This window comes from Haemaphysalis longicornis, unplaced genomic scaffold (assembly GCF_048455015.1).
Source record: "Haemaphysalis longicornis isolate Haplotype H1 unplaced genomic scaffold, Haemaphysalis longicornis Haplotype H1 scaffold_4, whole genome shotgun sequence".
NCBI lineage: Eukaryota > Metazoa > Arthropoda > Arachnida > Ixodida > Ixodidae > Haemaphysalis > Haemaphysalis longicornis.
This window is the reverse complement of record NW_027526361.1, coordinates 115,550,732-115,571,019: the sequence shown is the minus strand read 5'-3', so window position 1 is coordinate 115,571,019 and position 20,288 is coordinate 115,550,732. Positions and strand designations below refer to the sequence as shown.

General features: G+C 45.6%; 1 protein-coding gene across 1 annotated transcript in view; it reads right to left on the bottom strand.

The window, feature by feature from the left end:
• Window positions 1-20,288, bottom strand: part of Rsh (Rap GTPase activating protein radish) — a 321,267-nt gene that overhangs the window by 75,911 nt on the left and 225,068 nt on the right. Inside the window, exons 7-8 of the mRNA XM_077707586.1 lie at window positions 5,527-5,666; window positions 1,070-1,234 (exon numbers count right to left, since the gene is read on the bottom strand). Of these exons, the coding sequence (XP_077563712.1) occupies window positions 1,070-1,234; window positions 5,527-5,666 (305 nt within the window). The remainder of the gene's footprint in view (window positions 1-1,069; window positions 1,235-5,526; window positions 5,667-20,288) is intronic.

Genomic DNA, 20,288 nt, shown 5'->3' with positions numbered 1-20,288 from the left:
CATAGGACTCCATTAAGTGACCGCGTGTGCGTTGACTGATTCAGCGGAGATAGTTGTCGACTCTTGGTTTAGAGTCTGTGTTTAATTTCCTCGAGTTCGCATTCTATGTCATTATCACTGTCAGTGTGTGAAAATTGTGTCTTATACTTTAAACTTTGTGCAAGGGTGGGGGCACTCTTTTTTCCGAAGGGGAAGGTGTGGCGGAGCCCCCGTTCAGTTTGCTTTTCCTATTCTTGTAGCATCCTTCTTTGGTCGCCTAGCCCTGCTTTTTTTTCTAAGAAACGCATGCGGAGTGTGTGTTTGCGCGCTGACCGACCGGAGGACGCGGCTGTCGAGGGGGACCATCGTCCGAGCTTGGGTTTCGGCGCGGCCGCGGCGTTCCATACCCCCGTGGAGTGTGCGCTGGTCGCTTTCGCGCTCCGGGTCCTCAGTGTACTTCCCACGATCTTTCTGTCTTTTCCACTGTTTACTTTAGTGTGTTTTGTCTGAACTACTTTCTTAACACCCATAATTGTCCAAGCGCGCGTTTTCGGGTTCAAACCTTGTGTCTGTGTTTTATTGGTCCTTTTTCTTTGGCGGGAACATGGCTGATTGGTGCTTACAAGCGTCTCCCCGATTGGCTGCAGAAAGTGCCTTAGTAACAGCGGTCCGCGCGCTCCAGAATACACTTTTTCCCCCAATACGTTCCCCACCGGACCGCATGACGCGGATATAACGCGTATCCGCCGCTATTGAGGGGCGGCGGGCGGCCTGCACCCGGACTCGCTTCAGAAACTCTGCCGCCCGTCGTCGGACCCTTTCGCTGGGAGACCGCGATCCAGTCAGCCATGTCCCGTTAAGTACTCCGGTTCTCTTGACTGTTTTTCTCATTTGATGTAAAAAGTGCGCTCTTTCAAATTTATATATGTTAAAGATCAGTAAACGTTATCAGTAAAGTAAACAAGTTAACCTTAAAACTTCTTCAACGCCTCGACTGCTTCACTGCGATCAGCATGCTACCGTAGCGGCAGATATTTGGCCAAATTTCGTCGCTACAACATGCCGAGGCAACTGGTGAAGTCGTACTTACCTCGTAGACCGTGTGCGATCCGAGCGGTTTGCTGGGCGACGCCCGCACGACGATGAACACGTGCAGGAAGTGAGACTTGATGCAGGCCGGGGAGAAGAGCGTGTTGTCCGCCTCCAGGAACACCACGCAAACTATGTCGTTTCCGATGTGCCTCTTCTTTTGAAGCTGCATTCCACGAGCAACGAAGTGAGGGTAGCATTCAGTGGAGTCTGTCGGTACAAATCCTCTAAGGCAATCCTGTGGTTCAGCTTCACGACAATGCACTCCGTTGAGCGACCTGTGCAGCCACCAGCGAAATTTCGGTTAATGACAATCTGGACCATACGAATTGCTTCAAGTGTTCAGTCGGCATTGTGTCATTAGCCAGTATACAAGCGGGACGTTCTGGATTGCTCACTCACGGCCACTACACAGACCCTATTTTTACGTGAAATGATATGCCCGTCGCTGTCACTCACCGCATTCGCTTGCTTGGCGACATGGATAGGTCACTCGAATGCATTGTGGTGAGGCTAAACAACTGGATTGTCTTTGAGCGGTTACTTCATCTGTCATGTCGTAGCTTTCTTTCCCTTCAACTTATTTGTACGCCTTTTTACCGCTATTTTCCTTTTATACTCGCTGCTTTTTCTGCGTTTTGATGCCTAACATTTACCGTGCAAACCGGGGCAAATAAAAGTCACCGAAAAAGGATTGTCGCAGCGATTTTTCATGCCATTTTCAATTTCGTCATACCCACTTTTCTGCGTAGTCGTGGCTGTGGTGCAAGTGCTATAACGGCTCAGTTACCATCAATGGCACGTTCCGCCGCTGCGTGAAAATTTCCTTTAAACTTGCTGTCGGCTTCTCCCCGGGTACGCATGCCCGTTCAGGTCGAGCGAGAGTTTTCTGCCGCACGAGCGGCCGCAAGTTCTAGCGAACCGTGATCTTCCAGTAAAGATGTCTACCAGAAGATACAACAGCCGGGAAACCCTGAAAACCCCCTTTTTTTCAGGCTTAGCTGCATTTGTTCAAATTGAAAAATATTCGAAGGGAATCAGGGGTGGCACCAACAAAATCGCCCGCTTTCCTCGCAGACCTTTAACGGTCGCACAAGAAAAGTAAGAAGAAGCTGTTGGCGAGGCTCAAAAAAGTAGTCTTGGGATATAGTGCGAAACAGGACCCTTCCTCTGGGGATGGCGTTTGCTTTCAATTTACGAGCGGAGAAACTGGAAACCTTTGGGAATGGTGTGAATAAATTCAGCGTTACACCATACAGGTTCTCGCTCCGTGCGAGTTCTATTATACTTTATTGATTTTCCTTTCGAGAACGTGGGGCTTAGGTTTCGGAAAGACTACATAAAATAACTAAGGTAAGATAGCTCTTGCTAGTAGGGTGCTCAAAAAGTACTCAAAGGCGTCCAGTTTGATTTAAGATGTGAATGCGAGATCACCGTTTTTCCGTTACTTGTGTGCAACTCGGAGCGACATTTTTCCTGTGGAGTCTGCGGCCAAAGGGATTTTGGGGAACTGAATATGGTCAGTAACAGTTTTTCTTCTGTAACAGCACAGCTGTATATTGCTCCGTCCTAAGTCTGTCAGCAGAATACGCTTTGCGACAAAGCCAGGTTCCTCGCAAAGGCTCTGTACTTGCAAATCGAATGTATACGCATTCCGGGAGAAAAATGATCCCTAATTCATGTTGGGACCATGACTACTCAGCGGACCTGTCAAGCGAATACAAGGATTAACATGATTTGTCGGGTAAGTCCGAATGACAGGAAGAAACAAAAAATGATTGTGTGTTATCTGCAAGTTACCCTACTCCAGAGATAATTGGCTAAATGATACTTAGAGTAACTGATTTTATCCTATCATACAAACGTGGGGACTTCCGCTTCATGGTTGCTTTGTGATGCCGCTGAAACACATTAGGAGCGGCGGTGGCGGTGACGGCTTCATGTTATTTGTAGCGCAACTGCGACTGATAATTATCTATGACCAGCGGTGGTACCCGACGATGTCCTGGTGGGCCACTACGCTAATTACACGAATGGGTATAACGTTTGTTTTGTTATCTCTTACTTGTCATAATTAGGTAGTTCTCCATGGAGTTGTAGACAATTAGGAACTTCTGCATGCTTTCAATACGTGGGCTCCTCCTGTAGGCGTGTGGTTATAGGAAACGGCTGGAAATCGTGCTTTATTCGAACGATATTCCGAAACGAATTGTACCAAGATCGTGTGCTCAAAGGACTACTCACTTATGGGAAGTATTATGTGGTAGATGTAAAAAATACCCATCACTCACAGTGTTAAAATGCATAACATGGTCCCCTACGGGAGTCGTGTGGTTGCAGAAATTCCGAACACATGGCGGCCATTATGCTACGCTGGAAAATTAACTGAAGTCCACTTCGAAGGAGTGTAATTTGAGCAGCCCCCGCTTGCCTGTTTATACGCTTCATCGGAGAAAATTTTCAAATTTGTTTTTGGACAACTTTATGATCAAAACGTATAAGCAAAAGTAAACTGGATATATGAACGGGCTGAGAAGTTATTGAGAAATCCGTAAAAACAGGTAATTTACCGAAAATCGTGAGTCTCCCTATTACTTGGCTGTTATAAGAAAACCTTGTGAAACAGTTTTTACACATTTGTATTGGTTACCTAGATCAGCAAAGATTTGTTCGGTATCTCAATGGGCCTGCGAATGTGCCTGCGATAAAAACAAAAAGAATTGTGGAATAATCTTTTAGCCCTTCTGACTGTATCAAGGGTGTAATTTGTGAAACACTCAAATATTGAGCTCTTTCAACATAATAAGAAGGTGCTTCTCAGATTTGAAGTTTCTACAACCATGTTTGGCTCGGCGTTCACATTATATGTTAAGCCTTTTCGCTCCTCAATGGGTGACAATTGAAAACATCCGTTTCGCCCTTTAGCGGCGTCGCCAGGCGAAATCCTTAAAGCTAGTTTTGTACATATATATGAGTAAAATTAATTCGCAAGACCTCATTGATTAATCTATCTCTGAAACATTTATTGGAGAATCTTTAGGAACATCAATGTTGTTCCGAAATGCAGAATCGCATTTCGGAACAATGCGATTCTGAACAACGCGATTCGCCCTAACCGTAAAAGCAGTTTTACGATTAGGGCAACACCGTAAACTAATTTTTAGACATTTTAAATGGCTTCAATATCAGCTTCGATATTCGATATTAAGGCTTCTAAAGGGCTTCGATAATCGATATAAAGCACTTCGATATGTGAACGGGTGAGAGGGATAACCACGAACTTGCGAAAACACAACTTCCCCATTTTCCTCAGTTTAGAGTAGAATTTCTAAACGCCCTGCCACAGTGAAACCCGACACCATAACGCAAATGTACTACCGAAATTGTAAGTCTCTAGTTGTAGTACTTTTGGCAATGCTTTGATGAGTCGGTCAGTGAGTCGATCAGTCGGACACTTCTCTTCATGGGTATGGAACAGAAGCTACAGGCTGAGATAAACTCCCTTTCTTAGGTAGTCGTATGAGAACTCAAACGACGCAGTTTCTTTCGAAATGACTGTGATAAAGCCCGAGTTGCAGCCGTTTTCTGTAACCTTGCGCTTCCCTTAGAAATCCATGTATTTAGAGCAAACGGTTACGCCGTAACGTTTGCAGCTACGCAGTGAACTGCACAATTACGACAAGTAAAACAAACAGCGAAATAAAAAACTGGCCTAAGCGGCCACACACTATTCGGACGCCACCGCAGGAGCGTACCTTCAAGGGCCAACAGAAACTACGTGTCGCGGGCGAGCGCAGGAAACACTACAGTCCTACCACCTGACACAAATATGCAACTTTCGCTAAACCAAAAACAGCAAAGCTTTGAACACGTTGTAAAACGTGCATCAGTGTGTATTTTTCCGTGTAAGCCATAGAATATTGCCTCTAAGTGTTCTCCAACGACCACAAGCCGGTTAGATGAGTCATGCAATGCTCCTGGAAAGGCAGCGGATAGGGGTAGGTTATATAGGGGTTGGTTGGCACTCCCATACCTGGCACCCTGTACCACCAGGTATGGGAATATCAACTCCCAACGTACCCGCCATACCCTACCCCCTTTCGTTATGAGCAGTGCATCACTTGGCTGGCCGACCCAGACCTTGGATCCCAGGAAACCTTGCTGGAAAGGGCCCGGACACCAAGCCGTTGTTTGGGTGTCCCGGACTAGGGATTCCCTCCACTCGGCGAACGCCCCTGCCAATATTACGTATAAGAAAATAGTTATTTTCTCTGTCTCTCCAAACTAAAGTCTCTGTATGTTTTGACGTTCGATAGTGAAGACGCACGTGTGGCAAGTTTGTTAACCTGCCACCTCTGACTTAGCTGTGTTTTCCACGTTCAGCAAGACGCTGCAGTTTCGGTCCGAGCACCTCTTCCCTCCCTCCAGCCCGCCGGCAAGCGCAGGCCGTGCTCGTACCTTCTGCGGGTCGTGCTCCTCGTGAGGCAGCATGGTGGAGACGTGAAACATGATCTCGATACTCTTCCAGGCAGTGTAGACGGACTCGGTGCCGGTCAGGTCGTGGACGGTGTCCAGGCCCCCTTTGTACTTGTCGAAACCTGGAGAGGAGGAGGCGACAACAACAGGAGGACAGTGTCACCCTTCTACGCTATCCAAGCGATAAAAGCTACTTTTTCATAGCGGGGCTATCTTGAGGCAGGTCCGGTGGCGTATGCAAAAAAATTAGCACTGCCTCAGCTCGGCTATGCCAGGATATACGTAGCGTGAGCTAAGGTTGAGCCGTACTCCAATTGGATTGGAATCCAATACAATCCAATTTAATCAAATTCAATCCAAATCCAATCCAATCCAATCCAATGCTCCTCGCGCTTGCGCAGTACGGCCCTTCAAGGTCTGCGCGGAACTGCTCAGCCTCGGCCAGTGTAGCTTACGCTACAAAAAACACGAAAAAAAACGCACGTGGGGCCCCCTGGCGAGGAGGGAGAGCGTGAAAGCAGCGCTCGTTAGATAAGAGCGGAGGACACGCGCTAGCCTCTCGGCCTAGCCTCCCAGCAGAGCTCAACTCTAGTCGGGCCCAGCTTCCAGAAGCGTCGAGAGCTAGCCTTGCAGTCATGCTCAACTGTACTCGGGGAACGCTCAGCATAAGAGAAGGTGCGTCGGCGACGCGACACACAGCGCCTCGTGACTCCACGCGCCGAGCACATAGTTTAGACTCCCGCGAAACATGGGTCGGCCGAAGAAGTAACTCCCGAGGAAGAAGCGCAGCATGTACGCCGTCGTGTCGCTGCCCGAGACCATTTTGTAAAACCCGGCTGAAATTGGCCTCACCCCTCAACAATTATCCTAGCTTAACAACAATATCGCAAAACCTAACAAAACTTACGAAAGCGGAGCAAAAGCAGCAAAACTTGGCAAAACCGAAAGAACGATCAAACCCCAGCTCCGCGGTTTCTCCATCCTTGCACCACTATTGCAAGATGCGCCAATTTTATTTGCTCGTCATGGATCAGAGACATTACTGTCTCTTCATCACTGACCCAACACCATTATAACCTATACCTCGTGAGGAACAGAATTACGAGTGCAACCATGATGCCTCTCGTCTGGTACAGTGCTGGAACCGTGAACACAAAAGTAAAATGACCCGTTGCGGTCGCTATTTGTGAGCCGTATGCAATACCTATCCTAAGAAGTGTCATCTAGCGTAATCACAATCAAGACACAAGCGTAATCGCAATCATGACGCGTTGCGGTCACTCTTTGTGAGCCGTATGCAATCCCTCTCCTAATAAGTGTCATTTAGCGTAATTGCAATCATAATCCTCCCACCCACAATTGACAAATATGGGCGAATATACATTTCACGTTGTCAATGAGGGATACATTCAAAAGGTGTAGCAAAGGTGTCATGACGGTGTAAAGCTTTTCTTACACCGCGCCAGTAAAATTCATTCGCTACCCCTAGACATTCCTATCCTTTACCTGCCCGCGTCACTATGATCACCCCTCCTTCTTGTCTGGTTCCCTAGGTATCCATTTTATTTATTCGCGTCCCCCGCCTGATGTCTTTCCTACACATAAGGTAGTGAGCCCGAATCAGTTCATTCTCCTAACTCGCGCTGGAATCTGCCACAAAGTGTCACTAGTGTCCGAGCCTGGAAGAGAAGTGCGACCCACGACCACTAGCCACCACCACAACCAGAAACAGTAAATGTCACAAGATTTCCTTCGTGTGTGCTCCTAAGGAATTTCCTCCAGCGCTAATAAAATGCCTTGCGTGCACGTCAAATAACGCTGGTTTCGAAAGACCCGTGTCCCAGGCAGCTCGACAGAAACAAGGTCTGGTTTCCATCGAGCGGCCATGCCCGTGTTAAGCGCAGAAGAAGCCGTTTCTCTAAAACTTCGGCGCGAGTACCTTTCTACAGCTCATGGACACCACGAAAATGAGAAGAGTTTCTTATTTCATCAAGAATGTCGAGCTTGTTCTTGCGACGGCCGTTCTTTGATTTATCGCTCTTTACTGACTTTTCATTCATCGTCTGGCTTACACAAGGGCTTGCAAAACTGTCTTGACTCTCTCAGCTCGCATGGAACGCTGAGTAGTGGAATGTCCATCCCATATTCCCGGTCGTATTTCAACACATCACTAAGTCGTTATAATGACTCCCAACTGAAGGGAAGGTAAGGCTGCTTCGGCTGCTCGTTCCTGCCTCTGCACTGCATGTTGTTACGCACAGCAAATGCGGTCGCCACATTTTCTATAAATACTGATCTCATAGAATTACAAAAGAATCTAAAAAATGTTTCGCGACCACTCAATCACTGTTGCCATTGACAAGAGCAACCGATTCTTTGTTAAAAATTTTCATATTAACCCTTTGTTGGAGAGCGGGACATATACGTCCCACTTTCTATTTGACGTTCTCGGCCCTGATTCTCCATGACAAAACTCGCGTCATTGCGTACAGGCCAATAACTACACCTAGCGACTATAGGAGAGCATCCCACGTGTTATTTCGTTAGGTTGCTGCTAGATAGAAGCACGCTGCATGACAAGCAGAATCATTTGATTTTTCATGTTCATTCCTCAAATTATTTTTCGTTTTGTGAGCTACGATCAAGCAGGAAAAAAGCTTTTGGTAAGCTAATATTGTCCTTCTTGCACTATAGTAACTAATTACTAACCACGAATAGCTATATTTTGTAATTTCTGAGCGAGTACACATAAACGTAATGAATTTTACGAGAATCAATGCGATTCGTCTCGCGACAGACGGGGGGCTGTTCATAACGCATCGGTGTTCTTTCTGCTTAAAGACAGAGGAAATGTACCCCGGCTGAAAAAGCACCTTTACTTGATAACTTCACTGGGATACATAGACATTCAGCATGGCTGCGCCCACGAATCACAGCTTCACCTCCTGGTAGTGCTGCTAGTGCTGAACCAGCAAAAAAGTTCACGCTAACTACACATCGAATGTATGCAATGTCCTACAGCGTGTGCGTTCATTCGCACCCTTTCACCAAAAGAAGTATCTGCGCCAAGTAGAACACGGGACAAATGGACTCCACTTGAGCAAAGTGACCAAACTGGACCGTGGGACATACGGGTCCCACCTTTTTCTCAGCAACAAAACACATCGTAGCTTCTGAATTTTTTGTTATAATCAAGAAATGATAAATAGCTAACCTAGAATGTTTTCAACACGGTAACACTTGTTCCTTTGTTTTGTCCACCAAACTGTTAATAGGGCCGATCCTTCCCCAGCTTTCATTTACTTTCGCCTGAAAATGTGCGGCACCGAGCGACCAATTACCCTTCAGCTTTGATACTCCGTATTCTTATCACTAATCCTTTTTTTTTTTTTTGAGCTGGTGGCGCAACTATGGCCAACGCTTAGCCAATGTCGAACCCTACTTTCACTCACTCACTCCAACAAAAAATTGTCATTTTACATTCCGCTGCACGAAATTAACGAATGCAGCGTTCGCGGCTGAAAACTGACGGAATTTGAACCTGCTCTAGCCTTTTCCGCCTTGCGTACTTTCTCGGTCCTATCCGCCCGCGTTTAGGGATCGGTGCGTCGCCACCTATACCGACGTGGGGTAAAGTTAGGCGCCCACGTGGTGACGTATACAACGCATGTCTGAAATGCTAAAATGTTCTGCGGTCCGTCACCCTTAAAAGTCTTCCCGGGTACTGCTGTTCCCTTTCCTGGCGCACGCTTCAATGATCTGTGCGATTTTGTGTACTTCAGAATGATTTTCTGTACCTCACGCGCTCCATGAAACATACACATCTAAGGCCTTCTCCTCAAGATGGCAGTCCTGCACTATGAGCATTTAAACGTACTGAGTTCGATTATCACTGCTGGCGATAGTTGCCAGTTTTATGCTAATAAACCTTAAATAAAGCGCTCCTACGCACGAAAGCAAATCACTGAGATGATGGCCTTAGCCTGAATTTTATTTGAGTGGAGAAAGAAAGCAATCAAAAAACAATGAAGCCCGTGGTTGAAACCACGTGCAAGGAAGTCAATGCAACAGCGAAGTAAATTTCAGCAACAAATAACGTTTCCCCACTTTTTGCGGCCAGGGTCTACAAAAAAAAAAAAAAAAAAACACGCGCAGAAAACGATATGTCTACAAATCCACCGAGCCCAAGCACGACATATTGCAGAACGGGTGAGCACATACGCAGCTGCCGCTATAATTCATATCGAGCGTGCAGAAATGACTGACGCCATATTTTCTCCTTTCTTCCTGTGCTCACGTTTGCTTTTGTGCAAATGGCCCAGCCGATCGCTAGAGACAGTTTTTCTCTGGGCGGCATTTCTCACTGCATTGGGTCAGACTAAACACGGCACGGCACGTACCCAGGCGTTCCGCAGTCACCTACAAACCAAAATAAGAAACGGTGCAATGCAGGTGACAGCTATATCTGCCATTTTCGTGCGCCGAGTGGCAATTCAAATAGTCTGGCCAAGTTTCGCAATTGCCTCTTCGCGGGCCTCAAAAACTCGTCTGCAGTGTGACGAAATGCCCAGTCTGGAGCGCGAGTGATTTCAAAACTGTCAGGGGGGTAAAATAAATGCTGCTCCCCTGGGCCGATAATGCGTCAAACGTGTCCCAAGAAGCAACTACCCGAGGCGAGCTGCGGGTAAGGAGCCGTTGACCGTGGAACGAAAGAATGCGCAAAGTGTACGGCCCGCGCCTGAAAGAAACGATCTCTTCGCTAGGGAATTCAGAGACCAGAATGAAGAAACTCCTGCAGTGATAACCGCGCTTAGTGTCGCTACCAAGGACAGCAGTCGTTTAGTTATTCATTTTAATGCAGTAGACTTGCGTTTTGTCAGTGAGGCACCCAAAAAAAACTTTGACATCGAACTCGCAATTATTATTAGTTTTTTTTTTTTTTGGGGGGGGGGGGGGTGGAGGGGTCATATTCCTGCGTGTTAAACAGGGAATTCCAATGGTTCTGTGCAGGTGTAATAGTAACAGAGATGTTCTTCCATATATTGTGGTTGTCTCCGACTCTGCAGATTGGCCATACGAGCCCTCATGCGACATTCCTTTTTGTTCGCTTTGTTGCCTCCGCCTTCGAGTGTTCCGATGAGGTGAATATGGCAGAAAGTATGAATGAGGGGCCCCCTCTTCCATTCTTGCCTACGTCCCGTAACATGGAATTCCCCTTCACACGTAAGATACCTTTGCCTTGAGTCGTGAGCCTGCTCTCCTCACCCCACGCGGCCTCTTCAGCATTCTTAAGGAGCCCACCGGTTTTGGGTCGAACTGTACACATTTAAGATGTCCTAAGTTACAAACCCCTCACCTTCTACTTCCCCTTCCCCAACTTGACGTAGAGTCTTCCTGCCACAATAAAGGCTACCTCCTCCTCCTCCTTTGTCTCTAACACTTCTCCTTGGCCTCCTGGTCGAAACTTGTCATGTTACTACTTTCTTGCTCCTTTATGCTTGCAACGTCGACTACCCCGGGGCAAGAAAAAATAAGGTGGGAACTTTTTTCATAGCAAATGTGCGATTGCGAAGCGACAGGTAGGGGCAAAATCTATTATTCTCAGCCTCATGAAACGATTACTGCGTTAGAACGGTGGTTTGGGCTAGTTAGTGCATATTATCTGATATTCAAAACAGCGCAAAAAAAAGACGGGACAAGACACGAGTCGTCGTGTGTCGTCGTTTCTTGTCCCGTCTTTTTGCGCTGTTTTTAATTTCAGTTCAATATTTACTGTCTCTCTCTCTTTCTCTGTCTCTTTCTCTCTCAAGCATAAATGCAGCGAATCAACCTGATAAGACCATGCCCTCGTCAAGCTACAATGGAAAGACCACCGCAATTCCGATATTGGGGAGACTGAGCGTTGATTAAGCGTTTCGCAAAACTGAAACCCAAGTGGGAAACGATGCGGCAGAGTTGCCCTTTCGTTAACCCGCCGAGCCTACGCCACCTGGGCACTATTTTTTCTATAGGAATGGAGCCAGCCAATACCAGGAACTCCTCTTTTACGATGAGTAAGCTCATATCAGCCATGTGAATAGGCAAGCCCGACAGCTCCCCCGAACCAGACGGATCTAATGCCCTGCATTAAGGGTCTTGGGGACAAGAAAGGTACCCCAGGATCTGGGTCATACCCATTTAAAACCTACCTGGGAAATTAACTACTCAACTTATTGACTGTGGTAACGTATTCACCATCAAGCACATTTCGTGATGTGTATATGTTTGTGTGTGTGTTAGGGGGGGTGGTTAAGGGGGGAGGGTTGTGCGCTTGATTGATTGATTGATTCATTGATTGATTCATTGATTGATCGATTGATTGATTGATTGATTCATTGATTGATTGATTGATTGATTGATTGATTGATTGATTGATTGATTGATTGATTGATTGATTGATTGATTGATTGATTGATTGATTGATTGTGGGGTTTAACGCGCAGACGCAATGCAGGCGATGAGGCGCGCTGTAGTGGAGGGCTCCGGATTAATTTTGACCACCTGGGGATCTTTATCGTGCGCCGAAATCTCGTACACACGGGCGTTTTTGCTTTTCGCCTCCATCAGAAAAGCGGCCGCCGCGGCCGGGAATCGAACCCGCGACCTTGTGCTCAGCAGCGCAACGCCTTAGCCACTGAGCCACCGCGGCGGGTGGGGGGGGGGGGGGGGTTGTGCGCTTGAGCGCTGCTGAAATCATTTAAAACACAATACGAGGGTGAATTACTGTTGCCTGGGGTGCATGTTATACTAAAAACTTTGCTGGAAAATATTAGATAGTAAAACGCAGGGGAGAAGCCTTCGTCCTGCAGAGCACATAAAATCATACAAATATTGTTATTTGTACTAACATTAGGTAACACCACAGGAATGAGCTTCAGGCCCCTGTTAAGGATCCGAGACAGCCTCCCCATGACCTACACCTATCTATTAGTCTATGAAAACGGTCCACTGCTGACTCACTTAGGCGGTGGCAAGAAAAGTGGTTTTGACACCGCCTACATTCTTGTATCTTGGATAGCGCCGAACGCCTCGGCATCAAAGAGCCTCCTCTAAGCCTAAGAAAACAATTTTTTAAACAACTACCGTGCAATTTTATGGCTAAACCCACCGTTGCCTCTTGAGGAATTTTAGTTCCTTAGGGCACCTTCATGTCATCAAACAAGTAACTTGGCCTAGCCAAGCTGAATGCAGTGACAAATATTAACCAACGCTGAGGAACTTCTACTCTGTAGAAGACTGCTTAGCAGGTACTATAATATTGGTTCTACCCAACATCTAATAACCCACTGCGGTGGCTCAGTGGCTAAGGCGTTGTGCTGCTGAGCCCAAGGGCGCGGTTTCGATTCCTGGCCGCGGCGGCCGCTTTTATGATGGAGGTGAAAAGCGAAAACCCCGCGTTTTCGAGATTTCGGCGCACGTTAAAGATCTCCAGGTGGTCAAAATTAATCCGGAGCTAACCGCTACGGCACGCCTCATCGTGTGTGTTGAGTCGGCGCGTTAAACCCTACAATCAATCAATCGATCGATCGATCGATCAATCAATCAATCAATCAATCAATCAATCAATCAATCAATCAATCAATCAATCAATCAATCAATCAATCAATCAATCAATCAATCAATCAACCAATCAATCAATCAATCAATCAATCAATATGTAACAGCTGGAGGAGCATGAATATCAGCTGCAATCCAGAATCCACCCCTTTTTAGGCCTAGCTTGACAAGCGCATTATTCTAGACAACAAGACGGAAGGCTGCGAAGTTTCCGGTTCCACTCCGGATGTACTTTCCATTTTTCCGGTGAAAGAAACTGCCCGGCGGGGAGTGTCGTGTCAACGGGACACTGACGGTTTTGAATTTAAAGAGAAAGCAGCTAAGGGCGTTGATGGGTGTTGAAATAGCAAGAGCAAGTTTTGCTGCTTCACTGAACTCAGGTCCGAGAGGATACGGGGTCTTGAGTAAATAATGGAAATAAATCAGCAAAAATTAGCGCGCTCTAATCCCGCCTCTAAACATCGCAGACGCCACTGCGCGAGTGCGAACACGAAGATGTTTATGCGCTTTGTAAACTTCTTACCATGCTACTTTGCTCAAGAAATAATGCAAGTTCACTACTCTCTGCATGGGGAATGTTTTATTTCTCTGTCCCCCCCTGGAACGTTTCCTATATACGGTAGTACAGGAATTCGGAGTTCTTACCTATCACGACACAAGATTGCTATAAATCAAGGAATATCCTTTAGAAACACATTATAATAGCACAGCACGTATACCCTTATAAAATTTCACATCATTTTCACTCCTATAAGACTTTCAAAAAGGTCAAATCATTCTCTGTATGAATTCCGGATATACGGACTATGCGGAAATGCGACAACATACGGAGCCGGATTCTGCTTTTAATTGAATAGAAACATGAAAACTCTGTTACCTGGTAAAATTGTATTAAACCATGTCGTTGTATTGTTTTTGGAAATACCTTCTTTAGTTATGCCTCGGCGTATTATACTCCTTAAGAACTCGATTTTACCATTATTCCGCATATATGGGACGTTTCAGTAGGGTTGAATATCTCTATATGAATCTATATTTAACTTTATAGCTTGATACTCCCCCCGCTCCAGTCGTCCCCAGCTTAGGTAGAGAAGAAGTGCGTTCTAATACCGACGCCAGTCTAATGAACAGTATAGCTGCAACTAATTTAGCACACGATGAAAAATTGCGCACCGTAGCTACGTCCCACGCAATATTTCTTCCAGAATGTCGATTGCTACCGAACACTGTATTCCGGGAATTAAAAATTGAACGGCCCTGTGCTCGCACCCAGTTCTGTTTTTATGCCCTTTTCGAGGCGGCAATGTCTGGGAATATACCCATGACACTGCATCACCGACAACTTTTTCTAGCGATATAACTTCTGTCACGCCCCGTGCGATGAGATATTTAACTCTATGTGCGTGCGAATTCAACCTCTACAAATTTCGATATACGAGAGAGAGAGAGAGAGAGAGCTCTTTATTAGATGAAAGCAGAGAGGTTTGCCGGCATGTTACCGCCTGCATGCTACTCTGCGGGGATGGGGAGAAGGGAGTAAAGGCCCTAAAAGAAGTAGGGCAGAAGAAAGAGGGGAAAAGAAGAGATTAAAAGAAAAGTGAACACGAAGCTATACGACTCAGTGGGAAATGGATTAGTCTATATAGACGTCTAGATAGAGGAACTGCATGCGCCCTACTCAGATGCCTAGCGGGCCTATTTCTGATGATGTTTTCATTGGCACGTGACTCCTATATCTTCGGTTCTTTCTTCTTCACACACCTATTGTGAGCGTGAACTTAGCATACTCCTGCTTAACGCGGGCGGCTCAGCAACGTGAGCGGCTACTATCTCATGTATGCTTCATCTTCGTTTCTACATTGTGCGTGCCTGTCATCATCTCATTTCATTTGCATTTGTCCACGCGCGATCATCATCTCCGCTTGCTGCAACGGTTGCTCTTCTTTTGTGGCCATGCCCGGCGCTCTTGAATAAAGCGGACGTCAAGCGTTCTCGGTGACCCTCTTAATATAAACGTAGCGGATATGTATTCCAGACCGACTTCGGCACCTTTCTGTTCCACGCATCCATCTCCCTTTTAAGTTTGCGTCATCGTATGCTATTCATGGCACCGCTATAGCTATTTTGACATAGGATGTACCAAAAAGCTGACACCCCGAAGACATGGCGCCAGCGTGGCAGCCAGTGCACTGTGTTTAGCAAAAACGACTTCCTTCCTTACACAATTCCCTTACGCAGCGTGTCAAAGCCAGTCACCGTATTTTTAAACACTTCAATACGGCGCAAGGCTTCTTTCTTTTTTTACTCTACGAATAGTAGGCAGTGCGAGCCGCCGGAGAACACCTTTGTTACATTTACGCCGAACGTATACAGGACACGAACGCAGTGACATAACATCCATTTAAAACTGAAAAAAACTAAGGTAAAGTAACTTTATAAATGTCTCACGGCGTGTAATAAGCAGCCAGCTCCACCCGCTGGCCGTAATGACTAAAAAAAAAAAAACGTCGTATAACTGTGGAGCACCGAACATGTTGCCAGCTTCCCTTTCGGCAAGGCGCTCTCCCGCGGGTAAGCGCTAATATTAGAAGGTTGCAGACAGCTGCGTCCACCGGATAGCGCTCATCTCAAACTTGGGCACTGACGGCGAAAATAGAGCCTTTCCACAATGCATAACATACAGTGCCGTTATGGAGCTAATCGAGGCGCGCATTCTGCAGGCAAAAGTCGGATGGACTGCTTGGGTATTCCTTTTCCCATTTGCCGCACTGCATTGCCTTCCCCGCCTAACACTCCGATACGTGCGTTGTTTTTAATTCTCCTAGACCCCAACAATCCATTCAGGCTCACCAGACGGTCTCACGAGGTAACATGTTCTAGGAACTTCACAAAATCTCACTTCTTTTTTTGTTTGTTTGTCAGACAGCCGGCATTATTATGTCAGAGAGCCCGCATTATCTATTCTGCATTGATCCATTGCAAAAAATTAGCCTAAATAGCACTTCCGCTCCTTTCATGTCATACGTATCGCCGTCCCGTCGGGATATATACGATATCCCGTGGTCGAAGCAGCCATGCATAAAGCGCTGCATAATAGGACGCGGGCTGTCAAGTCACCAACGCTGATGTAATCTTTCTTTTCGGGGTTTGGACGCCTTCATTGTTTCCCCACTCAAAACCGTTCTGCTTGCGACCGACAGCAAAAGACACAAGCAGCTTGAGTTTTGTTTAGACGATCACTTCATGGAAGAAACAGAGCACAGGACAAAACATCCAGGCGACAGGCAAGCTGATAACGGCTCTTTGATTCTTCCTCCTACAACATTCCCTTTTCTTTCGTTCGCTCTTTCACCTCTGTTATTGACACCACTTATTTTCGGGAGAATACGAAGAGGCGCAGGGTGCGAGCCCGCAGCATTTTGCGGGGCATATTGTTTGGCAGGCTCTCGCAAAACTTCTTATCTTGACAGCCTAGCCTGGGAGTGCTAGGCGGGCGTAACCTAATGCGGGTGTTTGACGCGCCATTTGCAAGAACTCTTCTTCACTCCTGCATTCATAGTCGTATTTTTGTGTTTTTCCAAACTGACTCGCTGTATTGTTTGGTCGCCACGTTGTTTGAGTGACACTACGATAAACAGGCGGATCAAACAAAGTTTGCCAAACTTTGCGTCCCCTGTTACTCTGCGGCAAGCTATTAGGTCGTTTGTCCCGCGGCGACAAAAACACAGACGACGAGCACAATAGTGCGTCAACCGGAACTCAAACACTTTGACGCATGACGTTGAAGTACAGAACTACTGAGAAACAGTGCAGGAAGAGTAAGACCGTTGGGCAGTTCCCATTCCTAAATGGTAAAATGCTCCCCCGCCACGCCTTCCCGCCCCCCCCTCCCCTCCTGAAAAAAGAAAGCCGGTTAAGTGCTTAGCAAGTGTGTCGTGTATGTGAAACGTTCCCCACTTGCAACGCTGTTCGCTTAACCTTTGCCCGACAGTTTTTCGAGCAAAAACATTATCGTGGTGACAGCTGCTCCCTGGGCTACATGCGCTACTCCAAACCAATTCCATTCCATCCCAGCAGACTGCGTGTTCACCCGCCAGAAAAGTGGGGTATTGATCGCGGGCTTTAGGATTGGATACTTTTTGCCATACTGAGCTATCTAAAGCAAGACTCGGATTAGTGTAGTGCATGCAAAAAACAGGACACCTATTTTGATTTGATAGGACACTGACCTGTTTTTAAAATTCTTTTTAATAATATCTCAGAGATCTTAGCATAGAGGACACATTCCACGCGGATCCAGCTGCTTTGGGAGGGCACAAAAAATTAACCGCCAAACGGCTTCCCACGAGCAGATTCCAAACAGATCTCTTATTTTCGTTAAAGCCTCTCACTCCCTGCGGTCGCTGCTCATAAAATAGCCTTATTTTATATATATTTCACGCTCACAATATATATATATATATATATATATATATATATATATATATATATATATATATATATATATATATATATATATATATATATATATATATATATATATATATATTGTGAGCGTGAAATTGGCAAAGAAGAGGTTTTGCAACAGGAAGCGACCAATATCCCTTTTATGCTTCGTTGTCGTTTAGACATTGTGCGCGTTCATGATCATCTCATTTCATCTTCCTTCTCGTCGGTTGATCATCTCCGCTGCTGGAACGGTTGCTGTCCTTTTGTGTCCGTGCTCGGCGCTCGCAAATAAAGCGGACCTCAAGCGTTCCCGTCGACTCTCTCAATATAGATATATGTAGCGAATCAGAATAGGAAATGAGGGGCTCGTTGAAAGTAAGACAGAAATAAGGGTTGGCAGTCAAGAAAACCTCTGCATGTCGTAGACACTCGTAGACTACGATATGTCGACCACTCTCGACATATCGTAGACACTCGAGTCATGGCCCTGGGGTTAAAAAGAAGGTTCCCTTCACCCCGAGTAGTCAGAGTGGCGCTGGCTACACCCCCAAGTGCAGGAAACAAAATTACCTAACATAAATACCCAGAAAGTGGAGGGGAAATATAGCCCCGCCGGTAGCGTAGTGGTTATCGCCCCAGACCGGTATTCTGGAGGTCGTGGGTTCGTATCCCACCTGGCGGGCATTTTTTCTCCACTTTCTTTCTTTCTTTCCAAATTCTTTATCTGTTTCAATTACCTACCACATCCTCCCCTTTGCTTTCCGAGGTTTTCTTGACTGCCAACCCTTATTTCTATATATATATATATATATATATATATATATATATATATATATATATATATATATATATACAGGGTAATCAAAGTATAGTCGACCGGTTTTTTAAAAACATTTATGCGAAGACCACCTCTACAGTGAGGTTATGCGCCCAGGTGGACACATAATTAGGAGGTAATTATCGATTTAGGTGGCGGAATTAACTCAAATTGATTAATTGACTTTTTAGTGGTTGTAGTAACCAGGCATGCTTGTATTAGAAAGTTAAACGCAATCGTGTTTCTACGCAGTTTCAATTGGCCGAATTCTTCTAGCGCATCCGTAGTCCGAGATATGAAATGGGGAAATTTAATTGCCGTTCGCATGATTACGCATGCTAGAAGTCGAGACGGGCACATAGCTCCTCCCTCTTGTTTTCTGTTTAGATAGCGGTTCCGAGTACTGCAGATTGCGATAACGCCAGCCAAGAATGAATGGGCGGCAGGTATAACTTTTTCCTGCGCCTCGACCCCATTGTCGGACTAAACACCGTACACAGCAGGCACGTCACAGAAGGGAGGAGCTTTGCGCCGGTGCAGACTGTCTTGCATGCGTAATCATGCCAACGGCAATTAAACTTCGCCGTTTGATATCTCCGACTACCGATGCGCTAGAAGAATTCTGCTAATTTATACTGCGTAGAAACATGTTTGCGTGTAACTTTCCAATGTAAACATGCCTGGTTACTGTTACCACCAAAAAGTTAATAAATCAATTTTAGTTAATTAAGCCCCCGAAATCAATAATTACCTCCTGTTTATGTGTCCCCCTGGGCGCATAACCTCACTGTAGAGGTAATCTTCGTGTAAATCTCAGCGCCTATTTTTTTAAAAACCTGTCGACTTAACTTTGATCACCCTGTTTGTATATATATATATATATATATATATATATATATATATATATATATATATATATATATATATATATATATATATATATATATATATATATATATATATATATATATATATGTATATATATATATATATATCAGTATGTCGAACCGAGAAATATACCGGCTTGAACCGGTTCGCGAACCGGTCCGATGAGTTGAATTATAACTGAAATAATACAAAAACATTTAGTAGTTTAAAATGACAGACGAATCAAAATACAAACAAAAATTCAAAATGCTGCTGTTCCCCAAGGGCAATGGCGCAACTGCAAAGCAAACTTTAAACAATGACGAGATATTAGTAAAACAGATGAGGTGGCGACGGTTTACCGCCTACTTTCTCGCCCACACTTTGTGTTGCCCTAGCGACTATTCATAAGGCCACCGCGAAGAGGTGTGACGGTGGGATATATTTTCCGCCTTTCCTTGTTTGTTGAAATCGCAATCGTCGCTATGGAATCGCCCATCACGCAAACCTTGAAGCCTTAAATTTAGGCCTGCGTATTGGCGCGTTCAAATACCAGCGCTTAAAACCAATGGCGCAAATGTTTAATATTTGTAAAAAAAACAGGAAAATCCTACAACAGGCACATAAATACTACCAACGAATTACATTTTTTGGTCACCCTGAATAATTTGTTACCTGCCACTTTATCGAATGTGTGAGCCCCACTTTTGTTAAGAGCAAGCTTTAGTTAACGCTCAGTCACTCCATTATTGCTCAGACCACTGCCATTCCTTTTGCGATAGCTATACCGGATGTGTGCATTACAATCAGTATGTCATCGTACCGCCTGACCCCCGGCCGTCATTCCGTGTGCTACATTGCGGAGTCTTATAACAGATTATGCTTTTACAAAATGAAAGGGAAATTTGACGCTCGGAGCATGAGATGGGACTTTTTTGGGTAGACGCTCTTTAATTCATCCCCAGCAGTACTCCCCTCCAGAGCTTGTAGCAGTAGAAATAATGTAGCGAGTGTG